This window comes from Eleutherodactylus coqui, chromosome 5 (genome assembly GCF_035609145.1).
Source record: "Eleutherodactylus coqui strain aEleCoq1 chromosome 5, aEleCoq1.hap1, whole genome shotgun sequence".
NCBI classification, from domain to species: domain Eukaryota; kingdom Metazoa; phylum Chordata; class Amphibia; order Anura; family Eleutherodactylidae; genus Eleutherodactylus; species Eleutherodactylus coqui.
This window is the reverse complement of record NC_089841.1, coordinates 57,840,898-57,860,971: the sequence shown is the minus strand read 5'-3', so window position 1 is coordinate 57,860,971 and position 20,074 is coordinate 57,840,898. Positions and strand designations below refer to the sequence as shown.

Genomic DNA, 20,074 nt, shown 5'->3' with positions numbered 1-20,074 from the left:
GACTCAGAATAAATGGTAGCAAATTGGAATGAATCGGACAGTTTCCTACTGTTGGGTACGGGTGTCGGTAAGAAGTGTGCCCACCATGAGCACCTACACACTCGTGGGTCCTTGAAGGCATCGAATCAATAAGTGTTGGGATATCTTGTTGGGGTCTCTCCATGACTTGTGCAGTCAGTTGTACAGTTTGTGGTTGGTGGCCACGTGACATAATACATGGTGCCCCAGACATGGTCTACTGGGGATAAATCTGGGGGCCAATCCATGGTCGTGACACCTTGCAGGGTATGTCTTGTGATGGCTGCAGTATGTGGACGGGCATTATAGTATTGGAAGATACCATTTTGGATGGTGGTCACGAAGGGTATGACAACAGGCTGTACCACTCTGTGTACATGGTGGTGGGCAGTCATTGTGCCTTCCACAACAAACAAGTCAGTCTTGCTATATCATAACTTCATAACTGATTGCCCCCCAAACCCGGACTCTAGGGGTTGGACCCGTGTGGTGCTTTGAAATCACAGCAGGGTGGGCCCTTTCTCCAAAATGCCGATGGATATGTAGATGGTTATCACTTTGCCCCAGACAGAACCAGGAGATCACTAACCACAGTTGTTCTCCGTTCACCTGCCCAGTTACATCTAGCAGTACATCGGGTTAGTCGTTGCTAGTTGTGATATCGAGTTAACAGGACGCACTGCATGGGGGTCCGAGGATGCAGCCCAGCTTCAAGCAATTGGTTTAGAATTGATCGTAGGGTGACTCTGACTTGGATCTGTGCTGCAGTCACCTGTCTGTCCACAATTGCCATCCACACAATTTGGCAGACATGTGCCAGGTCTTTGGGTACTGGAGCCGCCTTGTGTCCACTGAGCTACCAATTTCTGTTCTGACAAGTCCTTCGGCAGATTTTACATTATGATTTCCCCCCCCCCTCCTGTTTTAAACATGCCAGTTGCCGACCTCTCTTAGGGCTCCTGTCCACAGTTGTTTTTTTTTTTGTTTTTTTTTAAAAATTCCTTGCTCTATTTTATAGCCAGGCTGTGTATGAATCGCCGCCCATACACAATGTATTGCATATGGACAGCATTTTTATACGTTGCCTATATGGAAGCATAGGACCCGCACTGTGTGGTACAATGAGAAACAGCATGCTGCAATCTATTTCTCTCATATATCTACACGCACATGGATCAATGAGTCTATTGACTTTCTTGGACTCCATTCACTGCGTATTATGCGGCCGTTCATTGTATGCGTAATGTGCGGTTAACAAAAAGGCCCGTGGGCATGAGCCCTTAGTCAGACATTTGGGTACGTGGGCATGAGGCCTTAGTCAGACATTTGGGTACGTGGGCATGAGCCCTTAGTCAGACATTTGGGTACGTGGGCATGAGCCCTTAGTCAGACATTTGGGTACGTGGGCATGAGCCCTTAGTCAGACATTTGGGTACGTGGGCATGAGCCCTTAGTCAGACATTTGGGTACGTGGGCATGAGCCCTTAGTCAGACATTTGGGTACGTGGGCATGAGCCCTTAGTCAGACATTTGGGTACGTGGGCATGAGCCCTTAGTCAGACATTTGGGTACGTGGGCATGAGCCCTTAGTCAGACATTTGGGTACGTGGGCATGAGCCCTTAGTCAGACATTTGGGTACGTGGGCATGAGCCCTTAGTCAGACATTTGGGTACGTGGGCATGAGCCCTTAGTCAGACATTTGGGTACGTGGGCATGAGCCCTTAGACATTTGGGTACGTGGGCATGAGCCCTTAGACATTTGGGTACGTGGGCATGAGCCCTTAGTCAGACATTTGGGTACGTGGGCATGAGCCCTTAGTCAGACATTTGGGTACGTGGGCATGAACCCTTAGTCAGACATTTGGGTACGTGGGCATGAGCCCTTAGTCAGACATTTGGGTACGTGGGCATGAGCCCTTAGTCAGACACTTGGGTATGGAGTTTGAACATAGCTGGTCTCCAAAAATCGGTGGATAACTAAGGAGCTTCTTAAATCCCACACTTTACCACTTGTAAACCTAAAACAGCGTAACAATTTGCGTAACAAAGGGCCCCATAATTTGCGTACTAATACATGTACTTGATCCAATTTTTAATTATTCAATACCTTCCTATGGATAGACTTTGATCCAAGTTTCATTATTTTTTTGCGGCTAGGTGCAGCACTTTTCTTTCCACAGTGTGGACAACAAGCTGTGTGTTTCAGTGCGGGTCCCACTAATGTGTTTGCTAGGAGCTCTAGTTGCTTAAAACGCGTTGGAATATCTTTCATGCATTTATATGTATCCGTATGAATAAATCTTGTTTTATTTTTTATATATATATATATATATATATATATATATATATATATATATATATATATATAAAATACACACACACACACACACACATACATACTATATACTGCGGGATCTTTCCGTCTTTACCTTGCCCCAGTTAGTCGCATGTGATCACGCTGAGGCTGTTCTAGAACAGGTATCGGAGGGCTCATTTATATGTAACATGTCAGCAGTGTTGGAAAGCTATCTGGATACTGGGGTATTACATCCTCACGTCTGTCAGTCTCCATGCGGGAAGGCTTCAGCGAGGGCATAACATCCGTGTAAGGGATGGCGCCCCCGCCTTGTTCAGGCTCTGCTTGCCAATGTTATTGGTTAAAATGTAAATATCCTTTACGTCATTACTACAAAAAAAAGTGATATCTGTAATACAAGCCAGCCTGAAACTGATTTGAAGCTCCACAGCCCCTCAAACAACTAATCGGCAGGGCTGAGACCCCACAGATCCTAAGAATGGGGGTCCCTTGTACCCCTTTCTCGTCACTGCAGTGTTGCCGCACTGCATTGACATCAGGCTGAATAGAGTATTGGTGGCACAATTGCATCTACTATTCCATTCATTTCATTGGGGCTGACGGAAATAGTAGAGCGCTTGTACTCTATCGCGGAAAGGCCCGTTAAAAATTATTGGAACGGCTCCGCGCATGCACTACCGCCTCCTCACTGCAGGGGGTGCAGTGAGCAGGAAGAGGACACAGGAACCCCCGTTCTCAGGATGAGCAGAGGTCCCAGCAGTGAGACCCTCGCCAATCAGACTTATCACATATCCTATGGATAGGTAATAATAGGGGATTGTGGTAAGAGGCAGACAGAATGTTATCATTTTAAAGGGGTTTGTCCAGGACTAGAAAAAAAAGTATGTTTTTCCATAAATAGCGCCAACTCTGTCCATAGGCCATGTCCGGTATTGCAGTTCAGCTCCATTCAACGAAGAAGGGAATTAACCATTTGCCTTCCTCTTTCTAGGAAACAACAAAAATCACAAGGAGGGAATAAACCGCAGCAACAAACGCAACACAACGAGCACCAACCGGTTCCTGCCAAACACAACACCAGGGAGCACCAGAAGCAGTACCAAGGATGCCAAACACCGCATTCCTCAGGCAAGCAGGGTCATCATGGTTATAGCCAAAACCGGCGATGGCATCACAACCAGAAGCACTCGCCAAGTGACAAAGACCCGCAGCGACATGCCAAAGACACAGAGAACCTGAAGATCGAGGACGCTTCAGTTTGCACAGTCCATATTCCCCTAGAAATTCACTGCAGCACAGAGACTGCCGAGAGACAGTCCGGGCCGACCGGCAACCATGACTCCGAGGCGAAACGTAGAGACAGTATTCAGAGCCGAGATCGGGAGAGACCGAAAGTAACCCTGCTCCAATCCTCCAAAGACCGGCTGCGAAGACGGCTAAAAGAGAAGGTAAGAGATGCTGCCCGCGGCCATCCGTCGCCGCGCTAGTATATAGATGTCAAACGTTATATATGTCTTCTACTGCAGTCACATCATCGTTGTAGGCTTTGGTGGACCCCAAGTGATGACCCCATCAGATTACACCGACTCATTCCTTTAATTCCTTCCAAGACGTATATGTACCTGCATGCGCTGGGTTTGTATGGATAGGTATAGGCATACGCAGTCGGTGTAAAGCTGTCATTGACAACTGACAGCCATTCCCAACAGCCGTGATCAGCATTCACGTCAGTCGCAGCTGTTAACCCTTTAAATGGCACTGTCATTTCTGACAGTGGCATTTAAATTCCCAATCATTCCAAATCATGGAGTGATTTCTTGTAGCCTCTTGGGCTACCATGTATTTCTGTGTGTTAAGACGTGCCTGTGGTCGGTGTTAATACAATGCTGGTAAAAATACTGAGCAATCAAACGATCACAAGTTCAAGTCCCCTTTTTACCCGCACTTGGAACGCCATCATAAAAAAAAAATGCACAACGCTAGAATTGTGCTTTCATGGTCCCTAGAAGAAGTTGTCGTTTTGCTGCAAAACTGGGCATGCAGTTCCATCTCAGGCAGATATACAAATGATTAGAGTTGTGGCGTGATTAGATGAACGGTCCTGTCACCGGAGGCGGACCACATGCGTGTATAGAAAACATCCTGTTATGGGACAGTGATCAATGCGGGAAATACGAAAGGAGAACAAACACATTCTGTGATGGAGACACTTGGCAGGTCCAGTGGAGAGGTGAAAACTTAAAAAAAAGAATTCCCTGCAGCTGGAATACCCCTTGAAGCTCCCTCTGCTGGTGGCTTTTGTTAGTCATCAAATGATCTCTCCATGCAGCACGGAGGTCTCTACTGTCGTGCTGTGAGACGTTGGAAAGCTTTTGTTCACATCTGCATTGGGAATTCCGTTTTTCTGTCCCGTGAAGCATTTGTCATATGACAGACGCCAACGGACGCCATTGGCTTTTATTGCTGTCCATCAGATTACCAATAAACATAACACTGCGTGCTGCTATGTTATTATGCTAAATGGTGAAGTCTACGACTGATCTTCCAGGCAGATGCGAACAGACCCTAAGAAATCGTCAGCAAGGGTAGATTAGGTTTTCATTCACTGATTGCTAACAGAGATCTTGACCATCAGGTGTTGAAGCCTAAATTACATTAGAAAGTTGTAAAACTTTTTACTATACGGTGATTACATGGTATCTACGTGGCACGAGTCGTCCGCTGTAACTCCCATGAGCCCCACGCTTTGTCTCCTTTTGGTGGGCTTCAAAAACTTTTAACCCATTGTTTGTTGAATAGATCCCACATTGTTTAACTCGGACCATGAGCGCATTACTCATCCCATCAGCGGAGGTGTGATTGATCTGTGGTTGTGTTACTCCCGTCGTTGAGCAGGCCGCCTGCTACATCTGTATTTTTTTAATCCCATTTTCACTCCTCTGAAAAGTCGCCAGCAATTACCCATAATCCAATTTGGAAGCAGAGAAGGCTGCACATTAAGGCGCCAGATGCGCTCCCTAAAACTATTAGATGTTTTAATTTTTTAGCCCTTGTTTTAATAAGCGCTTTCGTCTACTCAGGGTAATTCTATTTGAGCAAAAGGCAGGTCGAGGACAAAATCTAGTGGGAAAACGGGGGCACGGATGGAGCGGGAGTTAAAGGGCCTCTATGAATGTAGAATGAGCACAGCGAGGCAAAATGGGACGTCGCCCGCCTTGGTGTAACGAATATAAGAAAGCACGCTAATAATAAATCGGGACCCATTACTGCAGTCATAAAGACAGTAGGACGACCTTGGTCTTTAACCCCTTCCCGCTGCAGTCCTTTTTTGTGATTCAATTTTTTTCAAAAAAAATCATAATTTTAATTTTTCTGACAAGTAAGCTATATGGAACAATACCTCTGCAGCGCCACCTATTGGACGCCAGCATTCCTACAAGTCAATGTTAGACTCTTTATAAAACCCTTGTATGACTGGGAATTGAAAGCCAAGCCAGCATCCATGCACAGACAGCTGTTTCAGGGGGTTTGCCCCCTCATCAGTGTGCTGTAGGTTTCTGGCTTGGCTGGTGGGAGGCCTGTGACGGGGGACAGGAACGCTATCCCCTCTCCTTAGGGGGAGCACTTAGAAGGTGAGTGAGTGAGGAGACTCATAAGAACATTCATGCTGCTCTTGGTAATATGCAAATAAGAGAGATGGAACAATACCTCTACAGCGCCGCCTATTGGCTGCATGAGGACTTGTTTTTTGTGGGGCGAGTTGTAGTTTTCCATGTTGCCGTTGAATGCACCATATAGCGTATTGGAAAACTTCCTAATTTTCGTGGAGTTTGCTTTCAGACTAAAAGTGCAGTGAAAATTGCATCTCATCTTTTATTCTGTGAGTTAGTATTCATAGTGTTTTTTTTTTTGGGTTTTTTTTTTTTATTTCTTGCAATCTTTTGACCCCCATAACTTTATTTTTACATCAATGGAGCTATGTGAGGGCTTGTTTTTTGCGGAGTGACCTGCAGAATCCACATGTTGGACACTTTATGTAGCCAGATAACTTTTTACATTTTGCTCACTCATGTAGTCCTTCACAGTGAATGCGAATAACTAAACAATCGCTGTTTACACACATCAATGAGCAAACCATTTTTATGCTTGATGATCTGCGCATGTAAAGCCTACCTTGGACTGCTCTTTCTCTAGCTGAGAGGTAGCTTGCTGCAACAGAAACCTCCTGCTGACCAGGTGATTAATCCCGAATAATCGCTGGAAACATCGAATTTGGGCAGTAGTCAGCGTGAGTGCAAGCAGCTGCCAACAGGGCGCTGAGCGACAAATCACTCACTTGTTGGAGTCACTTGGTTTTTAGCAAAACTTAAACAATAAGCAGCCCTCGACCGTGTAAACAGGAGTCCGTTATCTATGGTTGACTGCCTGTTTGAACTGAGTGGAGCTGGGCGGCTGGAAGCGATCTCCAGCGTGCTCCGCCTCCATTCACAGAACGACTACCCCATGGTGTCCCGTGTAAAGGTACCTTTTAAGCTTGCTGTCCTTTAAATATCCAATGTCTTGTCACAATCTTTTATTTTTTTGGCCCCCGGCAGGAAGAATACGCTGTGGAGTCCACCAATCCGCAAAGGACCAAAATGGACAAACTTATAGAAATATTAAACAGTATGCGAAACAACAGCAGCAACGTGGACTACAAGCTTACCACCTTCATGGAGGAAGCCCAGAACTCTGCCAACTCCGAGGAGATGTTGGGGGAGATTGTAAAGACTATTTACCAGAAAGCCGTAACGGACAGAAGCTTCGCTCATACCGCCGCTAAGCTCTGCGACAAAATGGCTCTGTTCATGGTGGAAGGAACCAAGTTCCGGAGTCTCCTGCTTAATATGCTACAGGTAGGTGCTTCACGTAAAGGATTATATGAGAAGACGTCCATGAGGTTTGTATGAAAACGTCCAACCGGGTATGTGTCGCTAAATCACTATAGTGCTGACACTGAACAAGCAGGAGAAGCTGGGAGATTTGTGAATTCAGCTCTGGAGTGTGGATTCACAAGGGGTGTCATTTTTAGCATCGGTCAAATCCGCTTAAAATGTGGCATGTCTGACATGCAGATCTCTGTGTTTATAAGGAGATAAATTCGCAACAGTTCAGGAAAATTTACATCAAAATCTGAATGTAAGGCATGACGGTTTTTGCTGGGGATTTTAGGAAAACAGATTGTAACTTAATATCAGTACAGGATAAGTAATGTATGTACACAGTGACTCCAGCAGAAGAATAGTGAGTGCAGCTCTGGAGTATAACACAGGATGTAACTCAGGATCAGTACAGGTTAGGTAATGTATGTACACAGTGACTCCACCAGCAGAATAGTGAGTGCAGCTCTGGAGTATAATACAGGATGTAACTCAGGATCAGTACAGGATAAGTAATGTATGTACACAGTGACTCCAGCAGAAGAATAGTGAGTGCAGCTCTGGAGTATAATACAGGATGTAACTCAGGATCAGTACAGGATACGTAATGTATGTACACAGTGACTCCAGCAGAAGAATAGTGAGTGCAGCTCTGGAGTATAATACAGGATGTAACTCAGGATCAGTAATGTATGTACACAGTGACTCCACCAGCAGAATAGTGAGTGTAGCTCTGGGGTATAATACAGGATGTAACTCAGGATCAGTACAGGATAAGTAATGTATGTACACAGTGACTCTACCAGCAGAATAGTGAGTGCAGCTCTGGAGTATAATACAGAATGTAACTCAGGATCAGTACATTATAAGTAATGTATGTACACAGTGACTCCGCCAGCAGAATAGTGAGTGCAGCTCTGAAGTATAATACAGGATGTAACTCAGGGTCAGTACAGGATAAGTAATGTTTGTAATGACTCCTCCAGCAGAAAAGTGAGCGCAGCTCTGGCATATAATACAGGGTGTAACCCTGGGTCAGTACAGGATAAGTATTGCTTGCAGTGACTCCTCCAGACATGCGTGCCTTGGCATCCTCTTCTGGTTAAGGGATAGAGGTTGCCATGATGGAAGGACCAAATGCTTCGTTATGGAGTTTTATAAGAGAGCTAACTAAATTGGACAGCGACTATTAAGGATCCCGCGGCCTGTTTTATAATTTTAGAGCGCTGTAAGGTCTCGGACAAATGTCATTCCACATTGTGCAGCGAGCAGATAGAGAAATCATGGAAGCCCTGGCACTTGACCTATCACTGCCAATCACAGAATGCTATTTGGAAGGTAACAATGTCATTTAAATGTAAATAGCAGCCGCTCTTCTCGCTGAACAAGTCCACAATTCACTCCTAAATAATGCTCTTCGCTGACAGACGCTCTCTAAAGCTTTCAGCGCTTTTTTCCCCCCTCCTCAATACTAAGCCGTGTGCTGGCTCCTACATCAATCGTTTCTAGGTCTTGCAGCCCACGCACACGCGTGGGAGGAATACGTGGTGTCGGTCGTCTGCTGGGGAGTTATGATAAAATATGTCACATGACGGCTCGCTGTCATTCAGGATGAACGTGTGTAGGCTGACAGATCGCTGCCACATTTAGATGTGTGCCTGCGGTGTCACATTTATATCAAAAGCTAAAATGGTATCATTAGTCATATCAGGGTCCGGAGTCTGACAGACGTCATCGCTGCAATGTCTCCCTCGCCTGCCATCCTGCCAATGCTTTTCTTATATAAAACGGATAATCTGTGCCCAAAGTTTAAGCCGCGTGTGCTGAAAAGTTCCTTAATTTTCTAATACCCTTTTTGTATTTCAATTTATAGCATTTGTAGGAGCCGCAAAAATTGTAGTCATTGAACCTGGGGTGTGGATTTCAAATCCACCGTATCAAACTACTAACGACTACTTGACAGTGAGTGAGTATGTATGTATGCAGGCATGTATGTTTGTGTGTGGATGCTTCTGATGCTCTGCCCCTAGTTGCGACATCGCTCCGCCCCCTCATGACATCATCACAGGTTCTACAACATATATAAAACACAGAGCCTGACTGACAGAAGAACAACAAAGTTAGCACTCTTGAAAAGGGAAGGACAAAAATAACAAAATGAAAATACTACTAAGCTGTTATCTCAGACACAATTCAGCGGTTCTGATGGGAGACACTGACCTACTGTCACCATAGAGATTCGGTGGGCTGATGGACCTGCGGTGACGTCCCTGCTGTGGACGAAGCCATTGTGCAGTTTGGTAGAAAGTACTGTATACTGGATAAGCCGACAGCAGCTACTACCAAGACTTGTGGTGATGTCACAGGCATGTGTGGGTGAAGTCAGGATCACATGACCAGGGGCTGATCACTGTATCAGAGTCTGCTGAGCTGGTGATGTCTGGAAATCAGCATGGATGTACCACAGCTGTGTGTGAGACGTATGGGAATCAGGATGGATGTAGTAGAGCTGTGTGTGGGTATTGGGATGGATGTAGTAGAGCTGTGTGTGGGTATTGGGATGGATGTAGTAGAGCTGTGTGTGGGAATCGGGATGGATGTAGTAGAGCTGTGTGTGGGAATCGGGATGGATGTAGGAGAGCTGTGTGTGGGAATCGGGATGGATGTAGGGGAGCTGTGTGTGGGAATGGGGATGGATGTAGTGGAGCTGTGTGTGGGAATGGGGATGGATGTAGTGGAGCGGTGTGTGGGAATGGGGATGGATGTAGTGGAGCGGTGTGTGGGAATGGGGATGGATGTAGTGGAGCGGTGTGTGTGGGAATGGGGATGGATGTAGTGGAGCGGTGTGTGTGGGAATGGGGATGGATGTAGTGGAGCGGTGTGTGTGGGAATGGGGATGGATGTAGTGGAGCGGTGTGTGTGGGAATGGGGATGGATGTAGTGGAGCGGTGTGTGTGGGAATGGGGATGGATGTAGTGGAGCGGTGTGTGTGGGAATGGGGATGGATGTAGTGGAGCGGTGTGTGTGGGAATGGGGATGGATGTAGTGGAGCGGTGTGTGTGGGAATGGGGATGGATGTAGTGGAGCGGTGTGTGTGGGAATGGGGATGGATGTAGTGGAGCGGTGTGTGTGGGAATGGGGATGGATGTAGTGGAGCGGTGTGTGTGGGAATGGGGATGGATGTAGTGGAGCGGTGTGTGTGGGAATGGGGATGGATGTAGTGGAGCGGTGTGTGTGGGAATGGGGGATGGATGTAGTGGAGCGGTGTGTGTGGGGGAATGGGGGATGGATGTAGTGGAGCGGTGTGTGTGGGGGAATGGGGATGGATGTAGTGGAGCGGTGTGTGTGGGGGAATGGGGATGGATGTAGTGGAGCGGTGTGTGTGGGGGAATGGGGATGGATGTAGTGGAGCGGTGTGTGTGGGGGAATGGGGATGGATGTAGTGGAGCGGTGTGTGTGGGGGAATGGGGATGGATGTAGTGGAGCGGTGTGTGTGGGGGAATGGGGATGGATGTAGTGGAGCGGTGTGTGTGGGGGAATGGGGATGGATGTAGTGGAGCGGTGTGTGTGGGGGAATGGGGATGGATGTAGTGGAGCGGTGTGTGTGGGGGAATGGGGATGGATGTAGTGGAGCGGTGTGTGTGGGGGAATGGGGATGGATGTAGTGGAGCGGTGTGTGTGGGGGAATGGGGATGGATGTAGTGGAGCGGTGTGTGTGGGGGAATGGGGATGGATGTAGTGGAGCGGTGTGTGTGGGGGAATGGGGATGGATGTAGTGGAGCGGTGTGTGTGGGGGAATGGGGATGGATGTAGTGGAGCGGTGTGTGTGGGGGAATGGGGATGGATGTAGTGGAGCGGTGTGTGTGGGGGAATGGGGATGGATGTAGTGGAGCGGTGTGTGTGGGGGAATGGGGATGGATGTAGTGGAGCGGTGTGTGTGGGGGAATGGGGATGGATGTAGTGGAGCGGTGTGTGTGGGGGAATGGGGATGGATGTAGTGGAGCGGTGTGTGTGGGGGAATGGGGATGGATGTAGTGGAGCGGTGTGTGTGGGGGAATGGGGATGGATGTAGTGGAGCGGTGTGTGTGGGGGAATGGGGATGGATGTAGTGGAGCGGTGTGTGTGGGGGAATGGGGATGGATGTAGTGGAGCGGTGTGTGTGGGGGAATGGGGATGGATGTAGTGGAGCGGTGTGTGTGGGGGAATGGGGATGGATGTAGTGGAGCGGTGTGTGTGGGGGAATGGGGATGGATGTAGTGGAGCGGTGTGTGTGGGGGAATGGGGATGGATGTAGTGGAGCTGTGTGTGTGTTGTATGGGGATCATAATGCATGTACCATGTAGCACAGCTGTGTGGCGCATTGTGCCACCAGAAATACTGGTACTATAATAATAGTTATAGTCCTTGTAATTACTAATTTATTTATACCTGTAAATTTTCACCTTTGCAACGCATGGCAAATCCGCACCACTTGTGGATTTTGCTGTGGAAAATGCATCCGAGTTTTCCAACATGACTCTACCCCAGTAATCCTTGGAGGAACTTCCAGGCCACGGATTTGTATGTGGATTCTGGTCAATGGGCCAAATCGCATGCATCCGCTCAAGTTAAGCATCGACTTTCGATTCTACAAATTACGTCGCAGATTTCCATAATGTTCATTGAATGCTAAAATTTAGCGAATTCCATTCCAAAAATAATGCATATGACCGACGGCATACACCTTACTGCTGGAGTGTGTGATGTGTTGCACTGCAGTCTCATGCAAGATCACAGCTTGTCTAAAATATTGTGCACCTGTTTTAAATACGAGGGAGGGTCTTCGGTCTTCACATAAACACATGCAGTTCTATAGGTTTCTATACTTTTTTTCCGGTCACTCTGTCGCCAAGAAAAAATGGATTAAAATGCTATCAAAATTTTGTCCCTAGAAATGGTACCGATACAAATTACAGGTCGATGTTCAAAAAATGAGCCCCAAAGTAGCCATATTGAAGGAAAAATAAAAAAAAAAGTTACGGATGTCAGAAGAAGGCGTTGGTATTTTTTTTTTTTTTTAAAGGTTTTATTTTTTCAAGTGTTACCAAATTTAATAGAGATAAGATTCAAAATAGCAGTCGTCCTGCCAAAACAAGCCCTCATCTAGATGTCACTGGAAAAAAAAAAGTTGCGATTTGTTTGAAAATGGGGATGCCATAACTGCAGAATGTGACCTGGACACGAGGGCATCAGCGCCCCTTGGTCACCAAAGGCTTAAGCTACGTTCTTGCTAAAGAAAAATGCATCCGATAGTCTGAACTGTACGGTATATCCTGGTGCCCCCAGAGAGTGAAGCGAAATACACCATGTCAAACTGAGTCATGCATCATAGAAGAATACTAATTGTTCCCACGCACCTGTCATAATTATTAGGTAATTCCACCCACAATGCATCTCTCTAATGCTTTATGTCTCCTATTTTACCTGGCCTACTTTCTTCAGTTATTTTTCACCTTCTTTATTGATTGAGATTGGATTTTAAAAAGTGACTCTTTGGGAATAATAGTTAATTGGCCCCAGCCCCCTCCTGCCGCTGCAAGGTATAGCTGGGTATTGACGTTAGTATTGGAGGCCAAATCTCTTGATGGCTTGTCCAATAGGGGCTGTGTAGATAGAGAAAAGGAGGGGGCCGAGGACTGAGCCCTGGGGGACCCCAACAGCAAGGGGAAGAGGAGGAGAGGTAGAGCCAGCAAAGGAGATGCTGAAAGAGCGGTCAGATAGGTAGGAGGAGAACCAGGAGAGGGCAGTGTCCTTTAGGCCGATGGAGGGAAGCATACTGAGGAGGAGTTTGTGGTCAACAGTTTTAAATGCTGCGGATAGGTCGAGGAGGATCAGTAGGGAGTCATTGCCCCTCGATTTGGCTGTCAGTAGGTCGTTGGATACCCTTGTGAGGGCAGTTTCTGTCGAGTGTTGGGATCGGAAGCCAGACTGTAGGGTGTCTAGGAGAGAGTTCTCCGATAGCTTACAAGGCGGGAGTAAACCAGGCGTTCTAGTAGTTTGGAGATGAAGGGGAGATTAGAGATGGGTCGGTAGTTGGCAGCATCGGTCACGTCAAGAGTCAGCTTCTTTAGCAGTGGGGGTATGATGGTGTGTTTGAAAGAAGAGGGGAAGATGTCAGAGGTCAGAAAGAGGTTGAACATAGTGGTGAGATGGGAGATGACCACTGGGGAGAGGGATCGGAAGAGGTGTGAGGGGAGAGGGTCGCTAGCGCAGGTGGTGGGGCGAGCAGAGAAGAGCAAGTTGGAGACTTCTTCCCCTGTCATTGCTCTGAGTACAGATAGTGAGCAGGAGCTAAAAGCAGTGCTGACAAGACTAGGGTCGGGGCTAGTCTGGGATTGGGAAGTTATTTTCCCCAGTCGTCTCCGCGACAGCACCAATTGAGATTGCCTCCTCCTGATAGGACAGGAACACACTGAGAGGTTAAAAGCTCCCCCCCTTCCCCACTTTCCTCAGTGTCTTCCTGTCCTGCCAGGAGGCAGGATCTCTGAGAGGAGCTGGTGGAGAAGCCAGCCAGGATTACTTACAGGCGGATCGGAGGGCAGTGGGTCAGCCTGTCCTCCCTTCCCAGCCAGACGACTCCTGGGACGCCACATGGGGTGGTAACCCCCGGGCCAGGTTCCTGCCGCGGCGGCCCATGGGGGGTACAAAGCGGGAGCCTCAGTCCCCCTCGTCCTCCCTGCAGAAGTTACAGAGCGGTGCTCCAGGAAGCCCTTCGACGGCGGGGCGCCGCGTCACGTGTCCAGCGCGATGACGTCATCACGTCTGCATCAGGAGCGGAAGGGGCGGGGCTTAGCGCAGGAGCGCGAAAATTTTAAAAAAATAGGAACATGAGAGAAGCCAGAACAAACCAGCACTACAGGTCGCAGGGTGTCTGCAGCACCGGTATAGTAATGAGTGCTCCAGCCCCAGAGACAGCTGAAACCTCAGCCTCAGCGGCCGTAAGTAGCCAGTGCGGCAAAAAATACAATGCAAATATCCAGTGTATTGTGTATGGAAAAATTGCATATTTACTCGCAAAAATGCTTTATTTGTCAGGGGGATAAAAAAAGACGCACCCCCAGAACAAAACTCAGAAAATGCGGGATAAAACTGCCAGCTACGTACCAGAGGCCTCTATGCAAGGCATGCGTAGCTAGGCTAGTTAAACAGGAATCGGGAGGACGTTAGGAAGCTGGTGAAAGAAGAGGTTAGATCAGCCCTAACGTCACAGCTGGCGCCGCCAGCGAAACGCCAGAAAAGGCGGCCGAGGAGTCCTCAGATTAGGAGGACTACAAAAAAATACTTATTCCATCAGGACGACTTAATGGAATTGATTAAGTCAGTCAGGGCTACACTAAAAATGGAAGAGCCCAGAGAACCACGCACCCTGCAAGATGAGATATTTGGGGGACTAGGGGAGAGGAGCAAGCATACCTTCCCTGTCCACAAGAATATCACCAAAATAATCCAAAAAGAGTGGAGGAAACCAGACGCAAGCTCCTTCTCCACTAGAGGGGTAAAAAGAAGGTACCCATTCGAGGAGGAAGTTTGCGCAAGCTGGGAGGAGGTACCTAAGGTAGACGTCCCAGTGGCCAAAGTAGCCAGGAAAACGACCCTGCCCTTTGAGGACGCCGCACAGTTAAAAGATCCCATGGATCGCAAAGCTGAGGGCCTTCTAAAGAAATCATGGGAGGCAGCGGCAAACATACTTAGGCCAGGGATCGTAGCCACTTGTGTGGCGCGAACTCTGGGGGTATGGCTAGAACAGCTACAGCTACACCTAACCAATAAGACGCCGAGGGAACAGATCCTAAATTCCCTTCCGATCCTGCGTATGGCAACAAATTTCCTAGCGGACGCCGTGGCCGGAACTGTCAAACTCTCGGCGAAAGCTACAGCCCGGTCTAACTCAGCCAGAAGAGTGTTATGGCTGAAATCGTGGTCAGGCGACCTAGCCTCAAAAATAAGCTATGCGCCCTCCCGTTCTACGGCCAGTTTTTGTTCGGACCGGACCTTGACAAGATTCTAGAGAAGGCGGCCGACAAAAAGAAGGGATTCCCGGAAGAAAAGCCACAGAGAGGGAAGACCTTCTTCCGGGCCCCAGTGCAACAGCCAGAGGCCTACCGAGGCAAGGGCAAGACAGGCCGCTGGAGTTACCCCAAGGGGGGCAGAGGAAGGAACATCCTCTTTAACCCCCACCAGGGGGAGCCAAAGCAGGGACCCTGACGCCATCCCCGTAGGGGCAAGGCTGGGGAGCTTTGTGGATCAAGGGGCCGCGATTTCCGAATGCCCATGGATCCCAAAGATCTTACAGCAGGGATACCGGATAGAGCTGGTGTTCCTCCCCAGAAGAAAATTCATTATCATGGGAGGCTCCAAACAACCGTTACACCTACTAAGGCAAAGCGTTGGGGACCTGCAACAACTAAATGCAATATCCCCCGTACCGCAAAACGAGGAAACCCAGGGCCATTATTCCAGGCTCTCCCTAGTAAGGAAACCCTGTGGGAAACAGCGGATGATAGTGAACCTGAAACCTCTGAACACCTGCATCAGTTACATAAAATTCAAGATGGAGTCCATCTCCTCAACGATAAAGTTGATTCTCAAAGGAGCCTACATGGCATCCATCGATTTAAAGGATGCTTATTTCCACATACCGATCCACGAGGGGTCCCGGAAATACCTAAGGTTCACAGTGGATATGGGCAAAGGAATAGAGCACCATCAATTCAGATGCCTGCCCTTCGGGATCTCCTCAGCACCCAGAATCTTCACCAAAATTATGGCAGAGGTAGCCGCCTACCTGAGGAAGAAGTCGGTCCTAATAGTACCCTACCTGGACGATATTTTAATAGCAGAGTCCAGAGAACTCCTAACGAAACACCTGAGGATAGTGCTAGAACTTCTCCAATCCTTAGGATGGATCATAAACTGGGAAAAATCCAGCCTAGATCCCGACAAACAGAAAACGTTTCTGGGTATAACGCTCGACTCAGAATCGCAATGCTCCTGCCTACCCGAGGAGAAAATACAAAAAATCCGACGGCTAGTCAAAACCTTTTTACGGAGACGACTATGCACAATTCGGGAAGCCATGTCTCTCCTGGGAAGCTTGACGTCATGCATTCCAGGAGTGGCATGGGCCCAGGCTCACACCAGAGCCCTGCAAGCCTCAGTCCTATCCACGTGGGACAAAAGGCAGTCCTCTCTAGGGACAAGAATGTACATCCCAAGTGCGGTGAAAACATGCCTGCGTTGGTGGACATCCCCAGAGAACCTGCGGAGAGGGGTTCATTGGCTACAAAACCCAGCCACTCACATCACAACGGATGCAAGCGCCTGGGGATGGGGAGCGCATGTGGGGAACCAGTTCTTTCAGGGCCCATGGCCTCAAAGGACAAAAGAACAGTCCTCAAATTACAGGGAACTACAGGCCGTATGGCAGGTCCTACAGCAGTTAGGGAACTCGCTACGGGAGCGGCATATAAAGATACTGTCAGACAATATCACCGCGGTCGCCCATATACGACACCAAGGGGGCACAAGATCTCCCGCTCTGCAAAACATTGCACAGAAAATTTTCCACTGGGCAGAGGGCCGGATCCTCTCGATCACAGCAACCCATTTGAAGGGGACGCTAAACCAAAAAGCGGGCTTTCTCAGCAGGAGGCAAATAGACCCAGGAGAATGGTCTCTCTCCCTGAAAGCATTCAGAATCCTGATCAACCAGTGGGGGACCCCACAATTGGACCTGTTCGACACCAGGGAAAATGCCAAAGTAAGCAATTTCTTCTCCCTCCGGCCAGGAGATCGTCCGACAGCAGTAGACGCCCTAGGCCAAGACTGGGGAGAGGGGCTGGTGTACGCCTTTCCTCCTATACCGTTGATCCCCAGAGTCTTACAGCATTTCAGAACCCAGGTATGCACACTAATCCTGGTGACCCCCTTCTGGCCCAAAAGAAGCTGGTTCGGTCTTGTAGCAACATTGAGCGTCCAGGACCCAGTCATCTTCCCTACCTGGACAGATCTTCTATCGCAGGGGCCACTGAACCATTCGAGCCTAGACAAGCTCCACTTAACAGCATGGCTCTTGAGGAATCCTCACTAAAAGAGAAACACAAAATAACAAGGATCAGCGCCTACTCACATAGAACGATTTAAAACAAGTGAGATACTTTTAGGTACTCACCTGGTGCACGGTCAAAAACTCCTGTCCAGGAGATTGACCGGCACCTTGTATCCGAGCTAGCTCGTAACGTCCCTGGAGTCCCGAATCCAGATTACCGGAGAGCGTCTCTGGGGTTAGCAGCCGTAACGGGCTGTTTGTACAAAGCTCGTATCAGATAAGAAAAAATTCCCCCGCGCTCGTGGGTTCCAGTGAAGATAAAGGGACGGTGAAACGAAAGAACTAGAGGAATTCACGAATCAACTCAATTGTAACGATCAGAATTTAAAATTCACTACTAATATAGATAAAAAGAAAATAATATTTTTAGATCTTGAACTTCACTCTGAAAACAATAAAATTTTTACTGTCACGCATTTTAAAGTTGACAGCAACAACTATATAGATTTTACAAGCTGTCATGCTCGGTATTGGAAAATTAACATCCCTTACGGGCAATATAAGAGGATTGGTAGGAATTGTACAAAAACGGAAGATTATGTCCAACAGTCCAATATTTTAAAGAAAAAATTTTTAGAAAAACACTATCCCAAATCACTTATTAACGCAGCCCAAAACAAAGTAATGATAGAAAGAGAAAAGAATGTAAAAATAACCCCGATAAAAGAAAAACAAAAACAGAATAATATATATAAAAAAACATCCTTTATAACAAAGTTTAATAATCAATCGCATAACATTAGAGTTATTTTGAAAAAACATTGGCCCATTTTACTTAACGATCCCGTTTTAAAACCTGTTTTAGAAGCTGAACCTAGACTGATTTTTAGGAAAAACAAAACACTACAAAACATCATTGCACCTTCGAAGGCAGAATTAAAAGATAAAAACAAAAAAAGCTCCCTCGTGAAAATCGAATCAGAGAAAGGAGTTTTTAGATGTAATAAAATCAGATGCAAATGTTGCACTCATATACAACAAAAGAGAGATACGTTTAAACTAAAAATTGAAGATAAAGAGATTGTAGTACAGTACAAGAATAGATTAAATTGTGATAGTACATATATTGTATATTTACTGGAATGTGAATGCGGGTTAAAATATATTGGAAGAACAAAAAACGCAATTCGTGCCAGATTGGCTAATCACAAATATAATATCAAAAGGGGATACACAAAACATAGTGTATCTAGACACTTTGCTGCACAACACAAATGTGAATCGAAAACTCTGAAAATTACACCAATAGAGCAGATAAAAAATAAATCGATGAACGAACTAAAACGGAAAGAGATGTTCTGGATTTATAAACTACAGACCCTGCAACCAACAGGGCTCAACGAGGTGCTTGAAAAAATTTGAAAAAACTTGAAAAAAATTTTTTTGAAAAAAAATTTCCGATTTAAAGGGATCTAATCTTATGAGAGGAAATGTGGGATATAAAAAGTTATTTAAAAAGGGTTAATATTAGGATAAATTATAACTTGATATAACATAATATAAATGGTTGTTTTTTAAAATGGATATTTTTTTTTTTTTTTTTTTTTTTTTTTTTTTTTTTTTTCATATATTTATGGATTGTTTGGGTATTTTTTTTTTTTTTTTATATATATATATGTAATAGTGTCTTTTAGAATAGAGGAGATTCATCTAGAGAAAAATGAATGATAGGTATACAGATTATTTATAGTTGATAAATTGGGTGGATGTAATATATTGCTAATTTGTTTATAGTAATACTTCTATTTTTTAAATTATAATTGTAACTTTAATAGTTATTTATGGATAATTTATGTTTTTAAACAACATTGTGATATATAGTAAATTATGATAAGTTTAAGTAAGTCTAATTGACTTTTAAATAGCATATTTTGCTGCTTTTTATGAATGAAAAATATAGTAGTATAGAAAGGGTTACTGATTAATGATGTGAGGTGTCATTCCACATGGAGCAGAGGGCGGTTCCGAGTGTCGGCGTCTGAATGCTCATGTGAGTCTTAGAAATGTATAAATTGTGCATGGTGCTGCTTAAATGTATGCCTGATGAGAGCGGGTAAGCCCGCAGAAACGCGTAGCAAAAAAGCAAAAAATCAATAAAATAGCTAAAAGTTACTTACGGACAGTGTGTCCTTTATCTTCACTGGAACCCACGAGCGCGGGGGAATTTTTTCTTATCTGACACTAAAAGAGAAGGGATTCTCAGAGAGAGTAGTAGAAACGTTAATGTCCAGCAGAAAAAAGACTACCCACCTTATCTACCAGAAAGTTTGGAGAAGGTTTTCCTCATCCAGACAGGGAAGGGATCGCGGGCATTCTATCCCGGACATCCCTCTAATCTTAGAGTTCTTGCAGGAGGGCCTAGAGATGGGCCTCTCTCCAAGCACCCTGAAGGTCCAGGTCGCAGCCCTTAGCGCCATATGTGACACAAAGTTCGCAGACAACAGATGGGTCAACAGGTTCCTAGCAGCAGCAACTAGATTACGGCCTAGGCCCATAAATCTTTTTCCAGACTGGAACCTTAATTGGGCCCTAAGGGCCATGACAATGGTACCATTCGAGCCGATCGAAGCACTACCCATAAAAATGCTTACTATCAAGACCATTTTCTTAGTAGCCATCACCTCCGCAAGACGGGTTAGCGAGCTGCAGGCCTTGTCCATTCGCCACCCGTT

The 20,074-nt window shown here is 46.4% G+C and overlaps 1 protein-coding gene across 5 annotated transcripts in view; it reads left to right on the top strand.

Annotated features, from left to right (window-relative positions):
• Nucleotides 1-20,074, top strand: part of CTIF (cap binding complex dependent translation initiation factor) — a 214,335-nt gene that overhangs the window by 124,665 nt on the left and 69,596 nt on the right. For all 5 annotated transcript variants that reach the window (XM_066602577.1, XM_066602578.1, XM_066602576.1 and 2 more), the window contains 2 exons: nucleotides 3,328-3,784; nucleotides 6,932-7,231. In XM_066602577.1, coding sequence (XP_066458674.1) covers nucleotides 3,328-3,784; nucleotides 6,932-7,231 — 757 coding nt within the window. The remainder of the gene's footprint in view (nucleotides 1-3,327; nucleotides 3,785-6,931; nucleotides 7,232-20,074) is intronic.